Genomic DNA, 26,922 nt, shown 5'->3' on the forward strand with positions numbered 1-26,922 from the left:
CATAAACTGCTCTGCCACTACATTTTTTAATTTAAATTATCGCAATCTCATAAAGCAAGACCTGGAAGCTAAACATAACGGAATTTTTATTTCAAATCTGTTCTCTTGGACGCGAATGTATTTTCAGGCACAAAGATCACATCGTGCATTCTTTTGCCTCCTTAGGACCTTTATATTGCAAACCTGTCTGCTTAGTTTGACAGATTAATTCGAGTCGTAATCTGCATGTCATGGTACTTGCATTGCGCTCATATAGGACCCACTTATTGGAATTTATATATTTCCTAATGCATGTAAGCGATTTGTGACACTGGTGCAATTAAATCTTGTATATGTAGATAACTCCTGAACTGCAGAGTGACACTATGCTCACACAGTTCTTCGCCCTCATCGCTTCTTGCGGTCGCCTGGAGCCAGGTTGGTAGTGAAACCGGTGAACCTAATTTCGATAAACCCTGTCGAACACTATATATTAATCTTCAGTTTCTTATGCAATCGTTGCTATCTAATCTGCGTATCCCCTACGCATGAATGTGATGAGATGCAGCTCTTCAACCACATGATTTAATGGCACAGGCGGCTCTTCGAGCAAATCGGTTTAATAAGGGCGTACTTTTCTTCATTTGACTACCCATAAATTTAGCGTGTATTTATTACTGCTTTGAAGACTCGTTGTGATATTGTATAATAATTGCTGATTCAAGAGATTATCCACACTTTGAACTCTGCTAAGATGCTGGATTCCATTGAAAAGGTTGTGCTGTATAATTTTTTCTAACTGAGATTTATTACAATAGTTTACTAGCAAAGGTAACTTATGTAATATCAAATAAAAATCAGGGTTTTTGGCTTTATGCAAGTGTATTTATTAGCAGAGGGTCATAAACAGAGCCTTGTACTCCATTATATTTCAAAACAAAAAATCAAGCAGGATGAGTCCCAAATGTTTTTTATTTGAAATGCTATCCTTATACAATTTTATGTAGGTATCGTATAACCGAGCTGAGTCTCCATTACACATACATGATATGTTACACAATCGTATGAATTCGTACGTGCTGTTCGTTAAAATAAGGAGGTATCATTTGTACACAAACATGAACGTTAGACGAAAAATGATGCCTCAGCACCCCATAAAGTCATAAAAGGAATTCTTTTACCAAGCTGTATTACCTTTCAAGACTACTGACTACTTGTTTTGAAGCACCCCGTGTAATTCATGATTTATAAAAATAAACAATTTCTGCAGCACGATAATATGGTTTTGCGCTCGTTGAATCAACGTTTTAGCAAAGAGCTTTTATAGACGTTTCCTTGCAAAAGCTGACTGAGCCATTCAGCTTACGCATCTTCAGGCCTTTTCGCTTTACTCATTGCTGTCCACACTGTCATCCTCTTTGTCCGCGCTGATCTGTCCCGCTTTGCCTCATTACCCACAACCTGCTCCAGCCTTGAAGAAAAACGGTACAAGTAGTGACTTGAATCGAGTCATCTGCTGCGAGTCATATCCAAGGGACGCTCTATGGCAACTTAAATATTTCACCTCTTTGGTACCTAGAAGCGGATTTACAGTTATGAGCGAAACCTGCAACGATTTATAAAACATTATAAGGTTAGATATACAATTATAACGTATACTTTATAAATGCAGTCTACTATTCTGATTATATTATTACGCGTCATATAGGCACTATACACAAAAAGATACATCGAACAGTTTTCTAGTAATTTATTATACTGTAAGTTTTATTGGCAAAAAAATGCAACACATTTCTTGTATTGCCCATCAGATTTATTTGCTGCACCGCATATCAGTGTTCGCCTTTGCAACGAGGACTTTATTTGGCTCCTCGATTTAGGTTCCTCAATCTATAAGCTATTTAAGTCCAAATCGAACAGCCTAACGCAATGTAGTTCATCACTAGCGCATTCACAATTTGAACTTATCACCGAGTTGCTCTAGTCCGCTAGTAACGCAGCAGCGAAACACGTTTAATTTCGACCGAAAGTATTGGTTCAAAGCGCTTTATCGTTTTCTTACCATCTGTTCCTCAAAAACATGTACTTAATCTCTCAATGCAAACATCCTATCGATTACAATGAGCCTCGTTTCATATTACATTAATGCTAAATCGAGTATAATAGCAGTAACAAACTATGGTGGAAAACTTTATATGACAAGCTTTGGCTAGAATCCTGCGTATGTAGTTTCCCCAAGTCAATCAGACATGCCCTTTGTAAGTCTAACGCCCTTTGTTTACTACGTACGCTAGTTTCGAAACAATTTGAAAAATTCAGAGGTCGGAAAAGAAAGCGTTACGGGAGCCAAATCCGTGATTCTACTTGATTTGGGCCAGCGCGACTATCCTGGTACCGACGGCCATGTGGAGTATAACGAGATTCTAGCTGCCTGGCTTTCACTCAGCGCAGTACGCTCAAAAGCCATTCGTTTTGGGGGCATTCCAGTGAGCAAGTCTCTGACATTTGCAACCAATCTTAGAACCATATTAGCCGAAGTTTATATAGTTGTTTTACGAAGTCTTTCCTAAAATATATATTAGGACATGAATATATATTTTTTGTTCGTAAATAAAATTATTAGATTAAGCCCTTGTAGTCAGGGGCCTTTCATTCTAAATACACAGGCCAATCGATGTGAAATATTCGTTGGCCGAGCAAGCTCTTTAATCTTTTCCTTGTCATCTAGCCTCACTTACACCGCCTTCTGAAGGGCACTTTAAATTAATACAGGTGCCAATGTGCATCTGATATTAGAGTGGTCCCCGTATTTGTCTGTTAACCTTAGGGACACGTTGTAGCCTAGACTTAAGCCTGTCCGTGCATGGACAGACTCCATTTCGTGCTGGAAGCCAGCCGTCTGATAGAATGCCTAACGGCAATATCGGACGTAAAGCACGAAACATAAAGACATTAGAGTGGCAGGCTTAGTTGTCTCGGTATTTAAGAAAAAGACAACTTCAACGTAGTGATTGTGGTTTCCGAAATTCGAAAACGTTTTTTCGTTCCAATAAGTATTCTATTTCACGTCCCTACGAGTAATTTGTATTTTTAACGTACAACACCCATACTTGCGGTAGTTATTCTATATGCAAACAAAGCAGTCATAAAGCACCGAAAAATGCAGGTTTGAATACAAGGAGTAAAAGGTTTCAAGCGAGTATTTTTATTTGGATCGGCTTTTTTTCAATTTTTAGTTTTATTTAATTAATGTTGCAATCTTTTCTTGTAGTGTTCAATAATTTGCATGAATTCTTATTACCGGTTTGCTTCAGTCCAATCTAGAAAATAGATAGCTTATTTATATTCACCTTCTCAATTATCATTCGGTTAATACGCTCCCTTCTTAGCGCTGTACTGAAATAAGTGGGTGATTTGTGCGTCTTTGGGTACTCTGATTGCAGGTATTGGCTCTTTTTGGAAAGGCCACCAGAGTGAATTGTCGGCAAATAGCGAAGCAAAAAGACACTTGGGAAAGAAGCCCTAGTATAAATTCTTTGTTTGCATATATTAGGTCCAAGAAAGAGTATTGGCAATTTTCAAGCCAAAACGGAAGCACATGTTTTTTTATATTTTAAACTATTATTACTAAACTAAATATTGATTGGTGACCTTCTGCCATTTTTCTAACGATACCATAATCTTATCAATGTAGAACTTCTGTGATTTCTGGGCGAAATATTTTTTGCATTTTGAAACTACATATTCACATTTAAAATAAATCTATAGAGAGTAAAAAAAGACGATAGTCTAATAGTGTAGAATCCGGCACTAAAATTTTTATCCTAGGTCTCTCAACTTTGTCGATTAACCAAAGCTGTATATGATCTGGTAGAAGGCAACATTTTTTTGTAGTTACTAGTTCTACTCAATTTTTTTCCGGCTTGTTGTAATCTTGTCAGTTGTTTAACGGGTAATGATAGAGCTTCGAATCAATGGTTTTGCCAGGCGGCAACAATTCGAAATGCAGAATTCCTTTCCAATTTCACGTTTTATCAATTTCAAGCATCACCTTTTTGGCGTCAGTCTGCAATTTGCCATAAATTGTGTAGTTTTTCTTCATTATGACCGTAATCATTTTCCTCAACTTTTACGATAATGTCATCAACTTTTTTTTATCTTGGAAGACCACTACGAGGAGCCTCTTGAAATTGAAAATTCTAGAACGAAACTGGTAGAATAATTTTCAAGCCGTTTCTTCCGATAAAGCATCCCGACCACGCACAGCATAAATTTATTTATGGGCTTAAGTAGCGACTGTGCTCTTACCGTAATAACATTGTAAAAAGGGTACTTTTGAAGAAATGTTTGCAAAGCGCTTCATTTTTAGTTTGAATAAAGGCGATGCTTGCACGTCTATTACTATCAGATCTAAGCTTTCAAATGGCACCAACACCGACCTGACACAGTTCGTACTAGTTAAGAAATATGACTTCAAAGCCATCTAAGAAAAAACACTTAATATTACTTGACAGCCCAATATGTGTGTGTATATATGCATAATAAATAAAAATAAGAAATATAAATAAATGATCAATATGTTTGGGTAGTAATTATGTATAAAAGCCTTTATTACTAACCGACTATTGTCTTAGTCCTTCATATATATATATATTACTGCGACAATCTACTATTTCTATTAATTTTTGTTGCTGCCTGTCTAACTTTAACGGTGTGCATTTTCGATTTGTAGTATTATTCGATACGCTCTACATGTTCATATACCTCATTTTAGGTTTTGGTTGGACAAGAGCAACCATAAGCTTCCTTGTATACATCTTAATGTTCTTTGCAGTTTAGGCATGAAATTTACTTCGCTAATCAACTATGCTTGTAACATTAACACAAACATAATCTTAGCTGAGCTAATATTAAGTATTTGACTATGTAATCATTGGAAACCCAATTAACAAACTTCAAATTATAATAGCCAAAGTGAGCCAGCCCTTTACCGGATTTTTTTTTCCATTAGTTATTTTCCTAACGGAATGGTGTCTTCTTCTTTCTGCAGAAACCTACCTGGAGCAAGTATTAATGATACAGTCCTCTAATAACATGATAGTTATGACCAGCAGTCTTGATGAAAAGGCCGTGTAATTACGTTGTGAAAATTTATACAAAGTACCTATGAAAATGTACACAAATGAAACAAGAACCAATTAGCACATAGTTAGTAATATACATAACGATGACACAACATAGAGAAATATTGCGCTGCAGTTCCGAAATCTAACTGGTAAGACGATAAGGTATATTCATCCGAGAGACGGGAAAAGGGTAGAAAGCCCTCTAATTGGGCTTAAGTCATTAGGTTACCCAAGGGTGCCTCATAGCAAAGACCATTATAAATTCCTGGGGGAAACCGTGGCGACAATAAAATAGCACGGTCGGCATAATCATAAACAATGCTCTAGCCTAAGTAGAGATTTGCAAAATGCTCCATTGCTCTGCAGTTAGAAATAACGTCAAGCAAAAGCGTCTGAAAAGGCAGACTAGAATAGGTTGTAAAAAACACAGGGAATATTATTTCCTTAGAGAAAAATATTATACAACAGGTAAAGCAGAATATAGAATTCGCCAGTTGTAAGGTTAAAATATTTAAGATCCAGGCTCCAAAAAGTAGGGCATCAGACTAGTAGTGGCCTTTCATAGAACAATCAAGAAGGATACCGACGCCACAATGTTCACAGCACGTTAGCATAGAGCCATAAGTAAGAATAGTTTCAAAAGTACGACACGGGAAACTGTGTAGGAGGTAGTGGATAATCGGCCAGGTTTTAAAAAGACATGCGAATTTGAACCTCTGCAGAGAAGGGTCAGTAAGCAATGCCTTGGTTGATTCTTGCAGGCTTTAGTAACCGAAAGGCGGGTAAGAAACTGGCTATAGATGGTCATATCTGGATACAGTAAAGCCAATGTCTAGTTCCCGAGTTATCATACTATGCTGCACAATGCGCTGGATGATAGGACATCATGAGCCTGGGACTGTGAAACCAACAAGTTACCCTATTGAGATGCCACAGGTACGGCGTCTTTGATTACATTGTTAGAAAAAAACTCCTTTCTATAACTGCGAGTATGCTAGGTACTTAGCTACCAAGATAATCGAACACGCCTTAGTTAGTATACATGAATAGGAGATCGAGGATAAAAGGGCAATGTCAGAAAGTTAATAGGATTTTAAAAAGAGACGGTCGATGATGGATCATATTCGAAGAGTGCGGCAACTAGCCCTCGAAGAAACGCGAAAATCGGACAAAGCCGGAAGCCTTGTCTTTCTTATTTTGTTAGATGTTAAAAACGCTTTCAACACCATAAGCTGAATTATTATGACTATACTGCAGCGAAAAAGGATACTACCTTTTCTCAAGGAAATCTTAAAAACAAGCCCCTCCTTAGCAGGATATCTTGCTTCCTTGTCGTTTCGAAGAGATCGGTTATTGGACTGACTCTGTAGAACATCGGCGACGTTAGAATTACTTTATATGCAGGCGGAAGTGGAGCGAACTACGCACGCCGACGATTTAGTATTGTTAATGAAAGTTCATACGCAGTTCCACTTTAAGAACATCGCCACTGTTGCGGTTGCTTGGTCAAAGACGGAATACAAGATCACCACTACGTTCAGTCCTACAGTTCGAACTGCAAAAACTATAGATCATAGTTTTTAATAGGAGGAAACTCTGCAGGAGAAACCTCAAAATCTACATAAGTAGTCAGGACTTGAAGTTTAAAACGACTGTTAAGTACCTAGGTGTTATTCTGGATGAAAGTCCAAGAAGTACAATATACACAGAATGCACACTAGAAATGCCCTTAGAATATCGCCACACCTAGCACTCGCATGCTTCCAAGAGTAAAAGACGTGAGAGAAGCTACATGATTTTTTCAGGCCTCGGCAGCAGGATCAACAGCCTTGTACGCCTACTGGTTCCAGGGCTACATAGCACTGAGCTCCGAAAACAACAGGGTGAAACTGTTGTCGGCGCAAAGAGCCGTTGCACTTCGGGTTATTAGAGAATTTAAGACGGTGACGAGCAAAATGGTGATGGCACTCGCTAATATGTTCATCCCGTGAAACCTCCCGTTAGGGAAGCTTCCGAAAGGACGCTAGAAGGGGCAGTAGATCTTACAGCAGCAAGAAAGGTTACACTAGAAAGGCCCAAAGAAAAATAGAAGCTCCTTACAGCGAACCGCATAGGAAAGATGAAGAAGAAGTGGACGAAAGGGGTGATACTCGAGTACGATACGGAAATCTATATAATGATTTCCGTATTATGAGGTGTTGTACCATCTGTGAAAATATGTTCAGAAAACGCCGCTACTTTTAAACAGATAAAGCTTGGGATAACAAGTATGGATATTTGCATCGTATGTGTGTCGTGCTAAACTGAAGATGTAGAGTACGCGGTTACGAAATGTGAGATACTGTAAGGAGCCCAGGAAAATCAGGCATATGCCTACATACACTAACATACATTGAGAAACATTGCCTTAAAGATGTTCATCTTTCAAGCAAAGTGAAAGCACAAACAAAATCACCTAGAGCTTATTATACGCTTGAAGAAGGAAAAGTAAATATTAAGAAGAAGAAAATACGGAATAAGAGGAAAGAACACCAGCCCGTGCAGTCGACCTAGCGGCCACATAGAGTAGTGTCTGCGTAAAGGTCCAAAGTCAATAAGAACGGCTAGTGGAACTCTAATGAAGAGGAGTTGACTGAACTAATGCTAATGCATTTTCGAGCTCCAAGTGGCCTTTAGTATCAGGTTGAGACACCAAAATTTACTGAGGGTTATCGTAATAAGATGAGTCTTATGTTACATACCGTTTAAATGTATTGTTCTGGGACCCATAAAAGAAGCACTCGGCGACGCCCTTTAGCTTCCGGTTTTCAGGTTCAGCACGATACCTTCATAAACAGAATCTCAAAGCCCATACTGTACTCAGGTAGGAAGAGCATTTCTTCAGATTGTGAGTCAGGCTCACTTTTAACGATGTTGTTAGCATTTTTGCGATGTATATCAGTTCTTCATCACAGCTGTTGCCAGCAGTGATTAGCTCATCTGAGAATACGTAGGCCACCGCTTCTTCGGTACGCTTGTTTAGTTGCATCATCTGTTGAATTCTTGCTGGGAAATTTGTCAATTCTTACATGATAACACCCAGCTGGCAAAGTCTATCCGGAGAGAAAAATGCAAGCTTGTTAGTCGCCGTGGTGCTCATTTTGAGCATCGAGGGGGAAGTCGAAAGTCTGTCAACCGCGGTTAGTACATCATCCATTTCCATCTGTACATGGTATACAATCATTGCACCCGATATGCACGCTCTGCAATGGGTTCTTCTGCAACTTCTGATATCTGCTTATGCGTTATTATGTTTGTCAGCATGTTTTTAGGATAGCTGCTGAAGTTTTATGACGACTAACCCTTTACCTGGCAGTTCCACAATGTTGTATAACGTCCATGGCATATGTTCCAAGCCGACCATTGTAAAAATAAATGCGTCCTTGTAGCCATTCAATAACTTGTATATTTGGCGCTAAACTTCAGTAAGCATTCCATTACCTGTTTTTAGGTGATCTGCTATTATCCGGTGGCATCCGTTTTTTACGTAACGCAAACGTTTCTTTCTTCGGTGCTGATGTTTTGTCGATAATCATAGTACTACGTACCAACATCGTCACAGCCATAATGAACCCGCTATTTCTCACATACAATGCTGCCGTAATGGATTCTATCTGTGCAAAGCTAACACTTCGTGCGGAAATGGCTGCTTTATTTTGATTTGAGTCTAATCCTAAAAGAGCGGCGCCAGCTTTAAATGTACAGGATCGCTCAGTATACCAACTGAACCCTACCTGTATACTTTCACGATACCCTTACTATGACAAATATAAAAGGTATGTTGGCATAAAATATTTAAAAAAAAAAAGCAAAGACTTATTAGACAACATATCTTTTCCTAACAGTAGAGCCTTCCCTTTTACTCACCATACGGTGGCGCAGTGTACGATACACAATCATGCACTAAGTCACTTATTCTTACGAATATCGAGCAATGATTAATAGACACGCTGCTGCCTCTTAGTTTGTAGTAGTAGTAGTAAGAACGTGCTTAGTTAGTTCAAATTATAGACTAAGATGTTTTGCTGTGCTCTCTAGTATAATTGAAATCGCGGTTTCTGTGTCTACCTTCGTGTAGCATGCAAACCGATTAACAGCTACTAGAGTTCGTTAAGTCCCGGACCAGTCTGTGATGGTGTTGTTACTGTCAGCGTCGTTGCCGTGGGCATCGTCATCATCGTATGGCTCGGTTTTGACTTGCTATACAGCTCGGGGAACAAGAACGAGCACTGCGTTAGCTAGCTAAAGGCACGAATTACGTTCATGCCTAACCTAATAGGAACCAGATTAAGCGGCCACACTGCCAGGCACATATGCGGTCTACTTCCGTAATATCGATAATAATCTGTGCATGTTGTTCTAAGCTCATCGTACGTTCTATAGATTCAGGTCAACTGTGTGCACACGGGATTTGCCGTTCATCTTAAGCACTGAAAATCTGTATCTAAACCTGACTTTGCAAATAATCTGATACATCGCGTCATTTGACTCTATACATTTACAGTGTAATAACTTTTTTACGAACAGGATAATCTTTTGAATACACATGATTAATATTCTTCTTGAACGAGCTGCCACAAAATGTGTTTTCGATGTCTCAAACGTTTTTTTTTTGGCACCGTAGTTAGTATTCCAAGACGAGCTAGACCATCCATCTTTACGGGTAAAAAACCTACGGTTGAGGCTCCGTTTACTCCGTTTAGGAGCGTCGTTCCAGTTGTTCAAACTGCTAAAACCTATTTAGAACGATGCAATGGATATGCACAGTAGCGATCGAAGCCAACGCTAAAGTAGGTCGCATACTTTGTAAGGACAACAGTTTTTCTTTGGCGTCAGAAGCCAGCTTGTTCGTTTGCTATTGCTACTTTAAGCTATTCTCCAATCGTAACTTGCTTGAAGTTTCTATATCTTTCATCAGTGATCTATAGACAGCCATGCCAGACATTCTAAATACTTAATTTTCATCACTGCACGCATAACTATTTCACGCGGAACTCATTTTGTGCTATGTTATTCTAATTGCATTGCAACTTATCTGTGAAAAATAAACTGGGTCCAATATATTTTAATATTAGATAAACAGTCGTCCCCTCTAATGATGACATAGAAACGATCGAGATTGCAGTGTACATGTGCACTTTTCTCATAAGTTTCTATAATTGTATCTGAACACAAATACATACTTCAACTAAGTTTTTTTTTACATGGGCTAAAAATCTTATTCCTCGCGGTCATGTTTATTCAATATAACTAACATCCACCGCAATTACAACTTAGATTTAGGATGTTAGCCATTAACCAGCAATTTTTTTCTTTCAATCCGCAAATAACTTCTTAATAGTAAACATGAGTCAGGCGATATTGTTAGGTGTAAATTCGCTAAACTTTGGTTAAAATACCCTGCACGCGAAGAATTGCACTAAAGTTAAATTCTGGGCCGTTAGCGCACCAAAAATCTCAAAAATGCAAAAAGTCGAAATAGAATAACCGTTGAAGCCTATTTGATCTGTTGTTTGGTCTGATTAACACTCCTATTCGTCTTTTTAGAACTATCGTTAATCTCTGCATCAAAAACCCAGGTGTATCCATTTGGCTTTTTGAGACATCGTGATTACTTTTTGAGGCCCTTAAATTTGAACCCTGTTGAAAATCTTCCACCTTGCCTCATAAAGTTCTTTCACAGGTTATTATGGAACCGCATGAAAACTGGCAATAATACAGACTATCAATTGTGGTCATGGAAAGATTTCAATCTTGGTGGGGCTCTGTCCCGCGGGGAACATCTGGATCATAGTTAATCTTTGCTTAAAGTCTAAAAATGTAGTACAGTTTTTCGTCACAATAAAATTGTTGTTTCGTTTTAAACAAAGCTGGCTTTGTTCCGGTATCTAAAACAGGGGATGGGCATGTGTCCGCTAATATAAACAGCCCGCTGAAGTATGTCCGAATTTACATCCCCTACCCTGTATGTCCTTACAAAGCCGTCAAGGAATAACAATAATAATACCATTAGCTCAGTTGTGCTATCAAAAAGGCAAAAAGAACGGCTAAAACGGGCCTATAAGCAGTTTAGGCCGCAAATAAGGTTAGTATAGAAGTGACTGAAGGTTGCTAAATAAACATGACCGTCAGAACCGACACTTTTAGCACATGCGAAAAAAATTGTTGAAATGTGTGTTATTGTTGAGATACTTCTTGTAAACAACTCGTAAGGAAAGTCCTTATTCGAGCCGATCACCGTGTATATAGGAATGTTTTTCTAAAATTAGCTACCAGAAAGGATTTATCGGTGCTTTACGATACACAAAAAATGATTTAGCGATAACCGTCCTTATATTATTGTCCTGAGTAGATCAAAACATTTGGATTTAGTGAGCAATTAAAGGGGTGCTTTAACGTGAGCTATTCTTAGATAATTAAACGATCATACAGAAATGACAAAGGACGGTGCAGTATATATAGTTTGCAAATCTAATTTTGGTCATGTCAATTTCGATTTTTCTTATTGCCAGACTAGGTTAAAGTCAACATTTTATTTAGTGTTCTTATTAGTCTTTTTTTAAACGTTGATACATAATATTTCAATTACTGAAGTAGCTACTGTAGTTAATGCTATATGCAATACAGTTCTCCATTATTTCCCATTATTAAAGAAGCTGATTCTCGTAGTTCTTAAGTACCTCTGCGGCTAAAAAGTGTAACACACTTGAGAAAGTTATCAAGAACCGCTCTGGCTCACTTGGCAGGGATGAAAATAGATTATAAACGGTCCTGAAAAATACGTTATAAATCCATTGGCAAGCACTGTAAGGTGGATCCAGCTGATTACTGTAGTTGCTTGCAGTAGTATTATATGAAATGAACTAACCGTAACTATGGTACTCCATACGAAGTGCTTTAATAACACTTTTGTTCAATTATTGACGTGAATTATCAATAACAAATTACGTTGCATATGATAATGGCTTTAAAAAAAAATTATATAAATTAATTAGCGCTTAGGGAGTGGCGATAAAATAAAGAGTACGTCAAGCTAATCCATACCTCTAAATACGTTGCCACCGTAGCTGAGAACATGCGGCTAACATTGGTTAAAATTTCAACATTAACAACGCAGGACCGAGAGATCGGCCTTTTTCTGGATGATACTCGTAGTAATACTCCTTATCCGGCGTGATTTAATATACAAAGAGTACAGACCGAAATCAAGCCGCGGTGGTCTTCGACTACAATGTAAAAATGCTGGACAACTTCATTTCAAAATTAAAGTTACTGATTTTTTATTTATTACTATTGTTTCAACCGACGGCATGGATTTAGGTTGCACCTGAAACATAACCTTTCCTTACTTTGTAATCAATTTGTTTTAATAAAACTTTAAGCCTAAGCGTATAACGTGATTTAAACCATTTTATTTTTTACATTCTGCTAACTATTAGCATCTAGTTCCCATAAGTCGTAATGCTAGCTCTGCAAAGTTCAATCATTGTCCTCAGATATTCACTGGGCTTTTATTACGTACTACTTTTTACTGAATCATAGGTCACCAAACGGCGATATCTAACTCTACGTATGTGGCTCTATTATAAATAAATTTACCAATATTGTGATTTTACACGTAAAACTATACGCGATACACAACAAAAAATAAATATCCACACCATTTTTTCAGGTCTAATTGATTCATAATCCAAATTATTTAATTATGCTTGTATTTTCTTTATCGCAACCCTCTTTGCGTGTATGCATATTAGCTTTACTCGGTGACCACGATAGAGGTTTTTTTAGTGAGGCAAAGCATTTCCCATACGACATACAATTGCGTCTTACAGTGCAACTTTTGAATAGCCTATAAAGGCAGCTTCGAAGAAGTTTGCGATTCTGATACCTATTCTCGATAAAACTCTTGAACGCTGTTTCGTGTTCTTGTTCTAGATCTGGCTTCTCAACTCTTCCTTTTTTCGAAATCCGCTATTAACATATACTTCACATGTGATAAAATAAATTAAGCGTTGCTTCCTTCACAACAATAATATGTGAAAAGAGAGATGTAGCATAAATGTTTCGACTTCGTTTATTATTATTAAAAAAGCTCAAAGTCGCAACTTCTTGATGGGCTCTGCGACGTGCGCGCAGCAAGTAACGCATAACATGTGACTGAAAGTCTGGACAATATAACCAATTACTCCTCGAATTAATTTTTTTTCTACTTTAGCTTGAAGTTGGCTTGACCCAATTCGTTGAAAACGTGCCTACATAGCCCTTAAGGGCGAGGATGGGATTCGAAAATCTGAAATTTCCGAGCGATATCCAGATGACGATAGAGTGAAAAAATATAAGCTAAAAAGGTTGTGTGAATCTGTTCCTGAATACTTTAAGCTTGGAGACCACTAACTAAAAAATATCTAGTTAAGACAACTAGCTATAATGCATTTTCATGACCAAAAGTAATTACTTTTTAGGGTACCTATTATTACGTCTAATATAATAGTTATAAGAATTAAATCTTCTTTATTGTATTCACGTACGCGAAAGCTCCATCAATATTAAAGTAAAACATTGCGAATAGCAAATACAGATCTCGATTTCTTTATCGTTCTTCTAAGCATTACGAACCATAGGTGAAATAACAGCATACAATATAACCACCAGTCAAATGTTTTTCAGAAAGATCAGTATTATTTTAACTTTGGTTCTAGAACGGCAATACTGACACATACTCGCATATATTCGAATCGAATAGAAAATAAAACAATTTATTAAGCAGCGTATGAAGACAACTACTGGCTAAAACCTGTCGAGACTAAATACAAGAACTGAATATGCTAAGTAAGCCTGCAGAATATGATACACACATGTTTTGTTTTCGTTCATTGTTAACTTACGACAGTTAAAGAATTTGAGAATTTCGACCCCTTGTTTTATTCGGGCCATCAAGAGTTTTCCAACAATGGGTCGGGCATCCCCTTCGCTCATTGTAGTAACGAAACAGGTTTTTGCTGATAACAGTCGAGCACTCTGAAAATAATGATTCCTGATGCACATTTAAGTCCTACTTTCAATTCAAACAATTATGATGTCGGTTGGCTTTTAAATAGCCCATGTATTATATATAATTCACATATAACGCAACAAGTAGTAATTCCGAAAGAAAGAAGACCTTATTCTGAAAAGATCTTATCTTAGCTGATTTTCCATAGGAGTATTTGATCCCTTTGAGTGCTTTATATTTTCAACTAACGTATGGAACGAATACAAAAACATTTTCACTCCGGTAGAGAAAATACTAGTGTTAAAAAGTAGACATATCTCTATTAATCAATCTTATTGTTTCGAAAAATTAGTCATTGTACAATTATTCTGAACACAATTTATTTTGGCATTTCATAATTGTTTATAAGTGTGACAACTTTAATATTGCTCTTGCCGTTATAATATTACATTATTGTTATTATTACTATTTTCATTTTCATAGTCATAACGCGTTAAGTAACAACACTGACTACTCCTCACTGTGCGCCATTGACGCTGAAGGCCAGGACGCTTTTGAGCGGTTATCACATCATTTTTTAAACAGGAAGTAAAACACAACACATTCACGCAGTAACCGAACACCTGTCGTTCTGTTGCCTTCTTCCGTCCTCCTCCTCGAGCCCCTCCATCATCCTTTAACTTTGTTGTCAGCCTCTTTTCTCATTCAAATTTCACTGTCATCTCGCTGTACTTAGCTGCTGGAATTGTTCGTATCTTAACCGGCTTACTTCTATCATTAAACCTAGCCGTAAACAATCACTATGCTAATATTACCAGGCTACTATAATAACACAACAATCGTAATTACTAAATCAATAATCGTATGTAAAAAACAAATATGGCGAGAATGACAGCGTTGTCGCTTAATTAGCGAACAATCCACTAATTTGCTTTCAGTTGCCTTTTAATCGTTTGCAATTTTGTCATTTTATTAATATCGCCTAATCCCATTTTCTTATGTTAATTGAATAGTACGAAAATACAGCGAGCTTTGGGGCTCGTTGTACAGTAGAGTTACGAAGACAGACATTGAGTCAATGTCGTCGCATGTTAGTCATTCTATTATTGGCTATGCGAGATGTTAAGACTTTTCATGACGAAATACGTGATCACTCTGCTTGAGAACTAGGAATGGTTTAGGGCTGCCATCGCGTTAGGGTGACAAGCAGAACGACAGCCACCGGTAAGGTTGTACAACGACTCGCAGAACGTGAACTCTGGGCTGAAATATAAAAAAGTAAGATATAGTGCTTAGCAGGCCTACAGAACATTCTAGGAGGCTATGCGCTCATATGTCAAATGCAACGTTATCACTTCGTTTCAACTCATACTGAACAGATTACCTAAAATTAAATTGAGTTCGAAACGAATCTAATCTATAAAGTTATAGGGTTTCACAAAGAGCATCACTTTGTCATCTTCTTCACCTGGTATAGTTCTAAAACTACATCTTGGTCAGTTATTACCTTGGTCATTAAGTCTGAAACATTGCTTCGTCGTGGATCGTTTATGTTTGCGCTAAGGATCGAGCCAGATCCATAAACTATTAACGTAACCGTGGTGGGTAGATTTACTTCATGATGCTTCCGGTATAGAACCGTTTTTCTACTAACTCACACACAGTTGTAAGGTAGGTTAAAGGCACTGGCGGTGGTACTCTTCACACGTCTTCTTCTAATTAATTGTCTGTTTATCGACATAATCAGCCTTTTTAAAATCAAACGTGTATTCTTAGGCATCATTCTTTCAATTATTAGCACGATCGATGTGCTTATGTGATCCGACTGTATAGGACTTAAATATATTGTAATATAGTTTGCCTAGACCGAGTTATCAAAACATAGAACTTCGCCGACCGCAGCAAAGTGGTACCTGTTAAAGACGGCTCAACAGACAGAACTTTGAAAAGTATTCGACGTTCGGTGTGCACAGATGCCTAGATGTTTAATATAAAGACAGTTTGTGCACCCAATTATAATTATCAGGTCCGTCGTATTTACTATAAGGTACGTTTTGCAATCATTTATCTTAGTTTCATATTTCTGGCCGTCTCAGATCTTGGGCTGTTCATCTAAATCACATATGTTATTTACATCATGATTACAGGAGAGGATGTCTGTGCAGTCGATTTTTAGTACCTAATGTGATGTAAACTATAAAAACTATAATATAGGGTTTTTCACAAATGTTTAGATATCTCGTCATCTATTTTCGTCACGTTAGTTAGTTAAGTCTGCATCTGTCACTTTCTCATTTAGCCCTGTACTTGATATACCACTCATGTGTATATTATTCATTCTGGCACATATGTAGTGTTGATGACTTTGCGTTCATGAAAATCACAAGAACTTAAAACTAGTTTCAAGCAAAATTCACATTTATTATTGATGTTAGTTTCGTCAACATTGAGCAATTGTTTGCTGATAGTTTCTAAGATTCAAACACCCTTTGAGATTTATGTTATTTTTTTCCAATTACGCCACCTCCGGATCTTATTTCTATGTAAACAAGCTCTCGGAATCACCTCTTTTTTTTCAATTTAGCTTCAAGCGCTTGCCCTTATTAGGAGTAATTTGAGTGGGTCTTGCTAGGCTCATTTAGTGTGAAGTATGAAGAAGTATGAATCCAAACGCGTATTCAGTCGAAACACTTGGAATCCCTCATGAACGGATCAGGTCAAGCATTTCCCTTGCTTTGGCTTCAGTCACAAAAAAATGTAATCACAGGGGCAGTTTTTTGCGGCAAGGCTGCACATTCTCGTGACCGCAATGGTTCCTCGCATCAGCCATGGTTTGCTATTGATATTGTGAGCTGCTCTGGGCCTTGGGTGAGCTTGGTCAGTTTGTAAAAAAGGGTGCTCTTGTGATCCCTGAAGGGTAAGTGATTCGCTCTTCTTATTCGCTAGCCATATCTACGCATCTGTTTTCTTCTATGCCGTCTTTCATCGCCGAGCTGCCTCTCTAGGTGCCGAATCCCCTGGAGACATTTGGTGCTCCTCTCACCGGTTCCTAGATTCGAACGTTATTTTTGATTGCCAGTTTAGGAACATGGACCATCCTGCGTATCTCTACGTTTCCTTGCATTATTTAGAGCTGACCAGCAACTAGTCTTAATACTCGCATGTGGATTTCGGACACCAATCCGAGATAACATGCGAATAAACGTCTTGATAGCTATTTCACATAGACATTCCTAGAAGGCGCTTATTATGTAAAACAAAGTAAACCTTTACTAGCTTTACTTACCGCCACCTTTACTAGCTTATTTCTAAGGTACGAATAGGTGCCAGGACATGGCCAACCTTGAAAGAATTTAGACAATTTAGAACAATTTAGACATATTTCGCCAACTCAGATATTATATTGCTATGAAGATTTCAGCTGTGATTAAAAAAAAAACTCTAAGTAGAACTCATAATACTTGAAAATGCCATGACACGTGAGTAGAGCTATCATCTGCTCCCGCAGGAGACCGCTATATAAAGTTAAAGATATAATTTTTTTTATTTAAGAGCAACGACCAATTGTGGATCATGTTGACGAGTCAGATGGATATCGATTTATTCTCGTCAAAGTCGTTCTGTTGAGGATTAATTATACTCTTAGCAGCAAATAACTTTGTATAGTATCTAGCAAGAGGTCTTCGCAGGAAATGCCTTACACCTAAATTGCCTAAAAATTAGCACAGCTTCCTTTCTATATAATAAAGAATACACAGATAACATAATCTCTGCTTAATACTTAACGTAAAGTATTGAGCCAGCGGTTACAAAATCTTATAGAGTAAAACATACTGAAGATGTTAATAGTAATCGTTTCAGCTACGAAAATATATTTTACTTTACAAAGTTACGAACTTGAATTGACACGTCACTTCTCATAATAACTCTATCGTATTGAAAGCCATTACACATGTCGCCACAGGATTCATTTATGATTTTTGTAAATAAGTCTCGGCAGGCGACAATATAGAGGATGTCCCGATGGTGACTGAAGCTATAGCAAGGCTGGCATCGTACACTAATTCTCCATAAATCGCTTACTTGAATCTAGACGTACACGCAAGGATTTTGAGGTTTATTAGGAGCATTGGAGTGTGAGTTTTAAATATATTGACGCGTAATGTTCTGTAAGTGGGAAGGACAAATGCTAAGACTGCAAAAGGTGAGCGAAGCGGAGTCTTGCAAACAAAGTCGCCAAGCATATAGGCATTAATGGTAGAGAAGTCATGAACTGAAACGTGAACTTATCTATTATTACCGTTTCGTAGGCAAAAAACATGTAACCACGATTCAACACAATAGAATATTTGTCTAGCAGCAAGTAAGCAATTACGCGGATATGACCTTTCTCACATAACATTTAATAAAATAAATTTCAAAGGGCTACTCCCAGTATCATATCGATCACAGGGTGCTTTGCATAGTTGGCAGCGATAATCTTATCCTAAATCATGGTAACTGGGTGTTCGTCCGATATTACAGTGACATCCATAAACCGCAAGTCGATTTGTTCTTAAATTATTCTTTATTGTGGCACTGGTAGCCTTCTTGACCTTGTAGAACTCTGAGGCTGTGTCGCTCAACTTTGGTACGTGTTAGCGAATGATTTGTACATAAGCTCCTATTTCTTTTTATGGCGAATTGCCGCCTCAGTTCGACAACAAATAGTGGTGTTCTACAGGGCAAGTGATAGGTTGGTTTCTAGCTGAATGTAAAGGACGCTAGGTCGAGGTTGGCTGACATTCTATGGGTCTGCGTAGTCAATTCAGGGCGAGTTGTTGTCATATTAATGACAAATAATAACAAAAGGCGCAATATGCAACCTTACACAAGAAAAGCCAGCGCCGTTTACGTGGATTCTCGGATGCTGTGACGGTTAGTAATAGCTTTCTTTTAAGTAATCTGCTATCAGAATGATTGTCTACTTGGCTTCAATGTTATTCCAAGGTAAGTAAAGGAATTCACGTATTGGATTACTCTTAGTTTTATGTTGTACTCTGTAGTTTCAGTGGTCTCCTTGGCTACCAATAAAGATGTAGCTTCATTGTGTGTTATTTCAGGGATATACCAGAATACACTGCCATATGCAATGATCTATCACAGTAAATTGCGATCGTAGCGACATAAAACACATCAAAAAGATGACGAACCGATGTTTCGGTGAAGCGCTGACGGTGAGCATAGCGCCAGGAATTAAAAAGTGGGGTTACAACACAATGCGTACTGTTGTTATTACAATAATGACTCAATTAGCAAAACAGAAATTTTTAGGATCAAAAATCCTTAATAATAGAGTACTTAGAAAACTTACAAATTTTTACGAAATCTAAAAATAAAAACGAACTTTTCAATGCTTTAGTTACCTTTATAGTAATGATTGTTCTCATCTATTGAGGTACCTCGTTTCCTTCTTCTAGGTTCACAGATGGGGGCAAAATACTGCACATATTTTTGTCATTTACAGAGGATTTCGCTTCGTATCCGAATGATAAACATGGATTATTTGCACAGGCTACATACACTACCAAACCTATGGTTTAGTGTGGAGGAGAAAAATAAGACCATAACGTTATCAAGCCGCACTTAAAATTCTGAAGCGGGTATTCGCAGCTAGTGACCTAAATGGAAGACAATTAATTTATAGAAACTTGAACAAGCTTATTTTGGGACTAGACTGATATGCTTCAAGTGGTCATATAAGCGATAAATAGTTGTAATACATGTCACATTTCTAAATGGCGGTTACAAATTTGTCTCATACATATTCATATGACAACTTACCCTTGGGCTGTGGTAATATTATTTGTCTTTTGAGAACTTCGTACGTGAATCCTTAGAGCATGCTTAAAGAAAACGCATTTTCACATATTTTTAATCTATTTGAAAATTTGTTTTGCATTAGTTAAATGTGGATTGGAAGAATCATTTCATCCTTCAGATTCCCATACTGGGATATTTAAAGAGCTAATTGGTTGATGTGTCATAGATTTCTATAGTAATGAAAGCACTGCAAACGAACCCTTAGGTCAATTAGAAGAAAATTACGCTTCCCTACTCAGTTTTAACAGAAAAATTTTTCTGCTGCCTTTTGTTTTGAAGGTCCTGTTTTCTGTGTCATGCTGAAAAGACAGTAAGAACGAAAATTCAATGAAGCAAAGTTTAGCTATAACCTGGGCTTCAACAGATGTCCGTCCAAGGCCGGTCAAAATTTTACGAATCGGAAAAGCTGTGTGAAGTTTAAATGTTGTCCTTCAAAAAGGTGACCTGATATAATTTTTTCCGTTTTCGAAAATATTATACTGTTAAATGTTTACTTTGTGTGATAAGTTGAGTCAAGCCGGAATCTATGTTCATCGTCGTTTTACTCGTTTACAAAAGTTTTACTGAGACGTTTTTGTGGTAACTAGGCACTTTTGACTGTAAATAAGGTCAAAAGGTTACCTTTAGTATAATTTATAAACTTATTATACAATATATATATATATATATATATAGAGAGAGAGAGAGAGAGAGAGAGAGAATAGTTTGGATTATCTATTCAGGTAACGGAATCATCTATCTAAATATGACAGCAAACATTACGAGGGCCTCTATTGAAGTCACCGTAGAACTAAGTAAAGATCTTTTACTGTTGACATTTTTGAAAAAATATCTCAACAAGCACTATAATTTGTCGATGTCGATGTTTATTAGGCGTGTAGTCTCTCTTATTTTGCATAGATCCGCTTCTCATTGCCGGTAGGAATTTTGTGCAGAAAGCATTCCTTATCTGCAGTGTAACGATATCTAGTTTTTAAGTCCCATGATTTAACTATACTGAAGAATAAGGAGCCTGAGAAAAAACAGACAACTAGAGGACGCACAGCACTCTGCAGAAAGGGCACGTTAACTTTCAACTTTAAAATATAAACTTTAAAAATTACCAAAATTACTTTTAGTCCTAGTTAATACGTTTTTATAGAGATTAGGCCTGATTTTTTACAGCCGAGGGCTAAAACGTTTTCACACTAATTTTCCCCAGTTACATTGTATTGACCTTTTTACGGGCTTTACAAGTGCTACGAATTCGAGCTACATATCTCACTGTTATATAGTTTGTTTCAGCGCTGTAAGGTAGTTTCTAAATTTTAAACGACAGACGTAGTTGTCATAACATTCTATCTTTATAATTGAGTCGTCTATGTACAAACTACAGATACGCATATAGTCAATTGCTTTATTTATCTTATAAGTAAATTTTGCATTTAAATCGGATGCTAGAAGCTCAAAAATTGAGTATAGTATAGTTTCTTTGATTTATTGATTGATTATTGCAAGACCCACAGAATCACTTGGTCTGTTCCCAGAGAAGCTCTAAGGAATTGAATAGATCAGTTGATAAGTAATTTGTATCGAAACATCTTGCGATGTTTGTTCTATTCCAGAAATTTAGCTTTGTCTTGAACAATCTAAGTCATAAACCGAACTCCAAGGAAGGTATATGTCGGCTAAATAAGCCTTGCACATTGCTGACGAAGTACAACCAGAAGCACCTTTTTTTTAATTATACATTGCTTATTATTTTGATTTACTTCTGCCTAATTTGTTGATAAGTTTGTAATATAATTTCTTCAGAAGACGCACCCGTGCTCACGGTATGTTAGCCTACAAAAATGTATATACATTACTAAATAATATTACAAATATTATTAAATTATTACTATTATACAAATGTATGTATTTTAAATTGGATTTAAATTTACACAAATTTATATATGCCCAATTAATAGAATCTTTGGTGTATAAAGATGCATGCGAAAAAAATAGATACAGGATTAGGTATACGGGAGGTATCGGAAAGACGGGAAGATAGACGGGACAGAACATCTTGACAAACCCTTTTTCTGATGCGTTTAATCGTGCTTTGGAACTATTTTAATCTCTATGGAAAGGATTTGTTCGGTAAATATCGCTATTTTTATCCTCCTTCTTTTGTCACCTTTTTAGGAAATAATACGATTTACGTCTACCACCAAATCTGTATGTAGGCCGCTTTAGTTCACATTCATTTCACACACAAAGTACAGCAATACAAATATAAATAGCTGAGTTCATAAGGCGTCCAAATTTCGGGAGTTTGAGATGTTTCTTTGCATAGAGGCAGGCGTGACCTATTTCGTTTGGTACATGGAAAATGGTCCTGCTATTTATCTCCCTCTATATTTCACGAGGCGAAATGTGCCGGCTCCCATTATTAAACGAAGCGTGTCTATGCCCGAGTCCGATCCTAGATCACGTGTTTCTATAATTAACAGGCAAATACGTTATCCACTAACCTATCATGCAGGCTAGAGTCAACCTCCTTGCTAGCGGATAGCCACCAAGTCGTCGTATTAGGCTAAGAAAGAACCTGAACCTTTTTACACTTTTCTAATCGTCTTATGATAAGAAATTATGTTATGTGTTCACATTTCTCACACCCTTCTTTTCTCTTGGCGAGACGGCATGCATCAAATGATGCATACCATCTCGCAAAAAGGTAGCAGGTCTTGTTTGCCAATCACGTCGTGAGTTCTTGATCTTAGTGGAATCCGTGTGGCACCGGAACTAAACTTACCGATCGACACTCTGGTTCATAGAAAGCGATCCCCAGTAAATCAAGCCCTTGCAGTTCTACTAAATGCAGGGCTTTTTTAAATAAAAATCTGGTTGTACATAGGGTCTTGGCTTTTTTCCTAGAACCATCGATTTCTGTTCCATGTTGGCGAATAGACACAACTTTTAATCGTCAGTAACAGTTCTGTGTCAAAACCAATTATTGTAGTTGCGTAACGCTTGACACCGCGCAAAATGTCGAGAGGAAGTATTAACGCCCAAATTCCTTGTCGGATTCAGAAGGTTCATGAAGTATTTAAGTTCCCAGCTTCATCTAAATAAACCTACCGAGCTTCAGAACAACGATCGTATAACTCCAACCCCACCTTTACGGCCAATTCCCGAACTGTTTATTGGTTATCTCCATTCGAAGGCGCCTTCAGCTTGTCGTGATCGCACTGAAACGGTTGACTAAAACAGCGGTGTCCTTTATGTCCCGATTACTTGCCAAACCACTCTAGTCGTTTTAAGCGTAATAAGGTCAATGTCCCGGCCTATTTCGGATTCAATGAAATGCACAATACAAAAGATTCTCGAAAATACACTTTTCTTTACCCGGAATATCAATTTTTGAAAACTACATTCGGGTTGATATTGAGAAAAAACACGACATAATACCGTTACAGCAAGCGGATAAAATAGAAAAGGCGTTCTCAAGTGGTATATCAGAAGTAAACAACGAGCGATGGGAAGCGGGAAAGATAAGTTTTTTAAAACACAGAAACTTCCTTGCGAACTTAATATATAGGTGTATGTAAACGATCTGCTACTCCATAGCCGCTCACCAGAACTTTAGCCGAACATCTTGACTTAACAAATAGAACATTTAAGGTAAAAGCATAGAGACAGAACAAAAAAATGTTTCCGGCTTTTCATAGAATTCTTACATCTTTCCTCTCTCGTCCTCTCATTTATAGATCAACCTTTCGGCTCACAACGCGTAGAAATCACGCGGGCTGCTACACGCAAAATTAGAATTTTCAGTACCAGGTTTCACTAATGACCCTCGCAACCGCCCAGTTATCATCCAATCTACTGAATGCTCTATATTACATATATCTGAATGTTAGATCGTTTATAAATCAAAAGCTTGCGGTTTATTCGGCTTATATACAAAGTGACTATACTTATTCCCTAAATTTGGTTAACATCTGCAGTTTCTAATAGTAAATTTTCTCTTTACAATACCTGCAATGTTTCTGTCCCGATCGCTGTTCTAAAGAAGGGCCGACAGAAAGCACTTTTTGTTTTAAAAAAAGATTAGATAGATTAAAAAAAGATAGATTTAACTAGATTGTAGACAGTTGCTATAGAAATTTTTTACAAATGCAGTTCTAGATGTCGCTATTCTGCTAACGCAAACTATGCCATGAAAATGACCTTAGGAGCTATCCAGGGTTTTGTCCTTTGAGTAGCTTAAATCGAAAAGATATCAAACATACCTTAGGTCATCTGATTCGCCTTGTAATTCCGCGCTTCTAAAAACTTTTTACGGTTTTATATACATTTAACCTTCCCCTTTTAGACTGCGGAACTGTTTCCTTTTACCGACGAAACGCTGAGAAATCGCTCGTAGATGAATGTATAAAAAAATTACTTATATCTACTAGTTGACACAGTGGCTCGCCCACATGCACTATGACTATTGTAGTTTATGGTATTTCTTGCAACAATCCCTGTTATCATTCATGTCACGAATGTTTGTTCTTTTTTTTTACTTTTTACTATTTTGATTAAATTTTACTAGGTCCATTTTTACCCGCATTTTTAAAACTCGTTTTCGAACCAGCAGGACCATACCATTATGAAAACGCTTAGAAACTAAATTTATAACGAAAGATCTTACGGACTCCAAATCGTTCGTCAGATTAGACCACGGGCGACTAAAGGAAACAGATAGTATTGGGATAGTACAAGTAATAATAATTTCCTTAAGACCACCGTGTTAAACAGTTTCTTCGCACTTCCATGTATATTAGAAAACTGTAACCGCAAAGAAACGACAGCTGTGCGAAGGTCATTGGCATGACCGAACATTTTCCTTCAGTTTAAGTTAAGCATCAGAAAAAACTGTTACCCAATTTTCATCTAAGTTGCGGACAAGTTAGCTAAACTCTTAGTTTCATTTTTGGTAGCTATTATTCAAGAGATGCAGTATTCCAGCACTTCTAACATTATTTTACTGTGGACGATAAAAAGAAATTTAAAACAAATAAATAAAGTTACCATGCAATAGTTGAAGAATCAGCGTTCTACATTGTTCTTTAGAAGCCCTTCGAAAATATGATATACATTCTAATAGTGAAAGGAACTTATAAGCTCTAACCAAATAGATTTTATTAAAGATAAAACGACATGATGAAAGATAAAATGAACATAATCTGTAAAGGATGGAGATTTTATACGGTGAAGCCATATTTTAACGCAAAGGCACCTTTTAATTGTAGATACTTCGACTCCTATAAAGTATTCGATAAGGAGAACTATATAATTATTTTTTTACTTCTAAATTTGAATGCTATAGCTATACCTTCAAGTGGATCACAGTTTATTTGACCAGCATCCCTTCTAACTGTAATTCGACAAAAACCTTGGAACAAAAAAGGCAGGATTTTTATTTAAAGCCCCTAATATTTTATGTTTTACTATATATTATAATTATCACCCTTTATGGTATTATATACTAATTGTACCTTTGAAGAATGAGAATAATTGCAATATGTTAAAGCAGGATATAGAGTAACTGTCAAGATAAGTATTAAGTAACCACATGACAGTTTTAGTAGCAAATGCGCTTACCTCTATTCTGGCAATGTTTTCCAAATATACGGATTAAAGAAAAGTTAATACCGACTGCAAACTCAGAGACCGATAGTCACTACGAATTGTATTATCTGAAACCAGGCAGCTCAAAGTTTCGCTCACTTAAATTGCAGTTAGCACATAGCCACTTGTCTTTGTTCTTATAACTACAGTTTATACATGTTTAATTGTAAAAAAAACCCAGACTTTTATTCCGAGACAATACAGTACATCTGTCGCATCTGAAGAAGATGTAATACTTCATGACAAGGCATTCAGCGTAAATGAGGCTGTACAAAAACCATTCAAATTTATGAAAATTTAAGATTACTAATTTGCCTAGCACATTTCTTTATATATTTTCTAAGAGCAAGGAGAGGGGCTTGGAGTCTTATAATTTTTCGAACAACTTTAGTAAATAACATGCGTATCGAGACAAGTTAAGAAGTGACTATAATGATATATCACAACTTTTTTCTAGAGATATCTTAATCATGCGTAACTCAATGCATTGTAAATATCGCTTTGAAATAATACTGCTAGACAAGAATATTCTTTTGACTAATTAAACCCAATAATTAATTAATTAATTGATGTATAATAAATACATCATATATGTTTGCTTACCTGAGAATCGGTGATGCATGACGTGAGCGGATACCTCTGCGACCCGCGTAAATCTTTCTCCACGCATCATACCGCAACGCAAACGTAGTTCATTGCGCTGAAAATTGCCCGGTGTCAATGGCACCCTTAACTGCAATTCAGAATCTTGTACGTGTATTGAATCTAATTCCACAGCTGGATACAGTGATGTCCAATCGGATGCCTATAAAAGTATAATCATACGCGTAAGAATATTTAAGTCTGATGTCTTCATCTCATGCAATAGGCATGGGAACATTGTTTTTTTTTAAATTTTTTTAGAGTCCACTGTTGATGTACAAACACTTGGGAAACGAGTAAATGACAGAAGCAGCAAGTACTTAATAGAAAAAGCTGCCTCCGAAGAATTAAATGGTTTTACTAAAGTCATCAGATACGTGCTGTTGTCTCTGAAGGCTTGAGGACGGGGAATGTAAACCAGAAATTTCCAATAAATTGAAACATATCTATTATCAATGTTAAAAATAAGCTAAGAATCGTTCATCATGTCAGAAAGCTGTCTACGTAATTTTTAGCAAAATTACAAATACAAAGACGGTCTTCCATGATAGCTTTCATGCGGATACCACATAGCGAGTCTATGGTTACAAGTGCCAAAGGTACAACCAGTAATATCTTTAACCATTTAACGATTCGATATGT

At 37.1% G+C, this 26,922-nt stretch overlaps 1 protein-coding gene across 16 annotated transcripts in view; it reads right to left on the bottom strand.

Annotated features, from left to right (window-relative positions):
* Window positions 1-842: 842 nt before the first annotated feature.
* LOC111252382 (uncharacterized) overlaps window positions 843-26,922 on the bottom strand; it is a 158,026-nt gene continuing 131,946 nt past the window's right edge. For 8 of the 16 annotated variants that reach the window (XR_015329647.1, XR_015329642.1, XR_015329643.1 and 5 more), the window contains 3 exons: window positions 26,242-26,443; window positions 15,644-17,185; window positions 14,500-15,399 (listed from right to left, as the gene is read on the bottom strand). Coding sequence is in view for 7 of the 16 variants with exons in the window: in XM_086992072.1 (XP_086848198.1) it covers window positions 25,645-25,736; window positions 26,242-26,443 (294 nt within the window). In the remaining 9 variants the exon portion in view is untranslated. Of the gene's footprint in view, window positions 1,586-14,499; window positions 15,400-15,643; window positions 17,186-19,959; window positions 20,022-25,611; window positions 25,737-25,791; window positions 25,905-26,241; window positions 26,444-26,922 lie in introns of those variants that run through there. The other 8 variants (XM_086992077.1, XM_086992076.1, XM_086992072.1 and 5 more) reach the window with 8 other exon arrangements.

This window comes from Varroa destructor, unplaced genomic scaffold, assembly GCF_002443255.2.
Source record: "Varroa destructor unplaced genomic scaffold, Vdes_3.0 BEIS01000006.1, whole genome shotgun sequence".
Lineage (NCBI taxonomy): Eukaryota > Metazoa > Arthropoda > Arachnida > Mesostigmata > Varroidae > Varroa > Varroa destructor.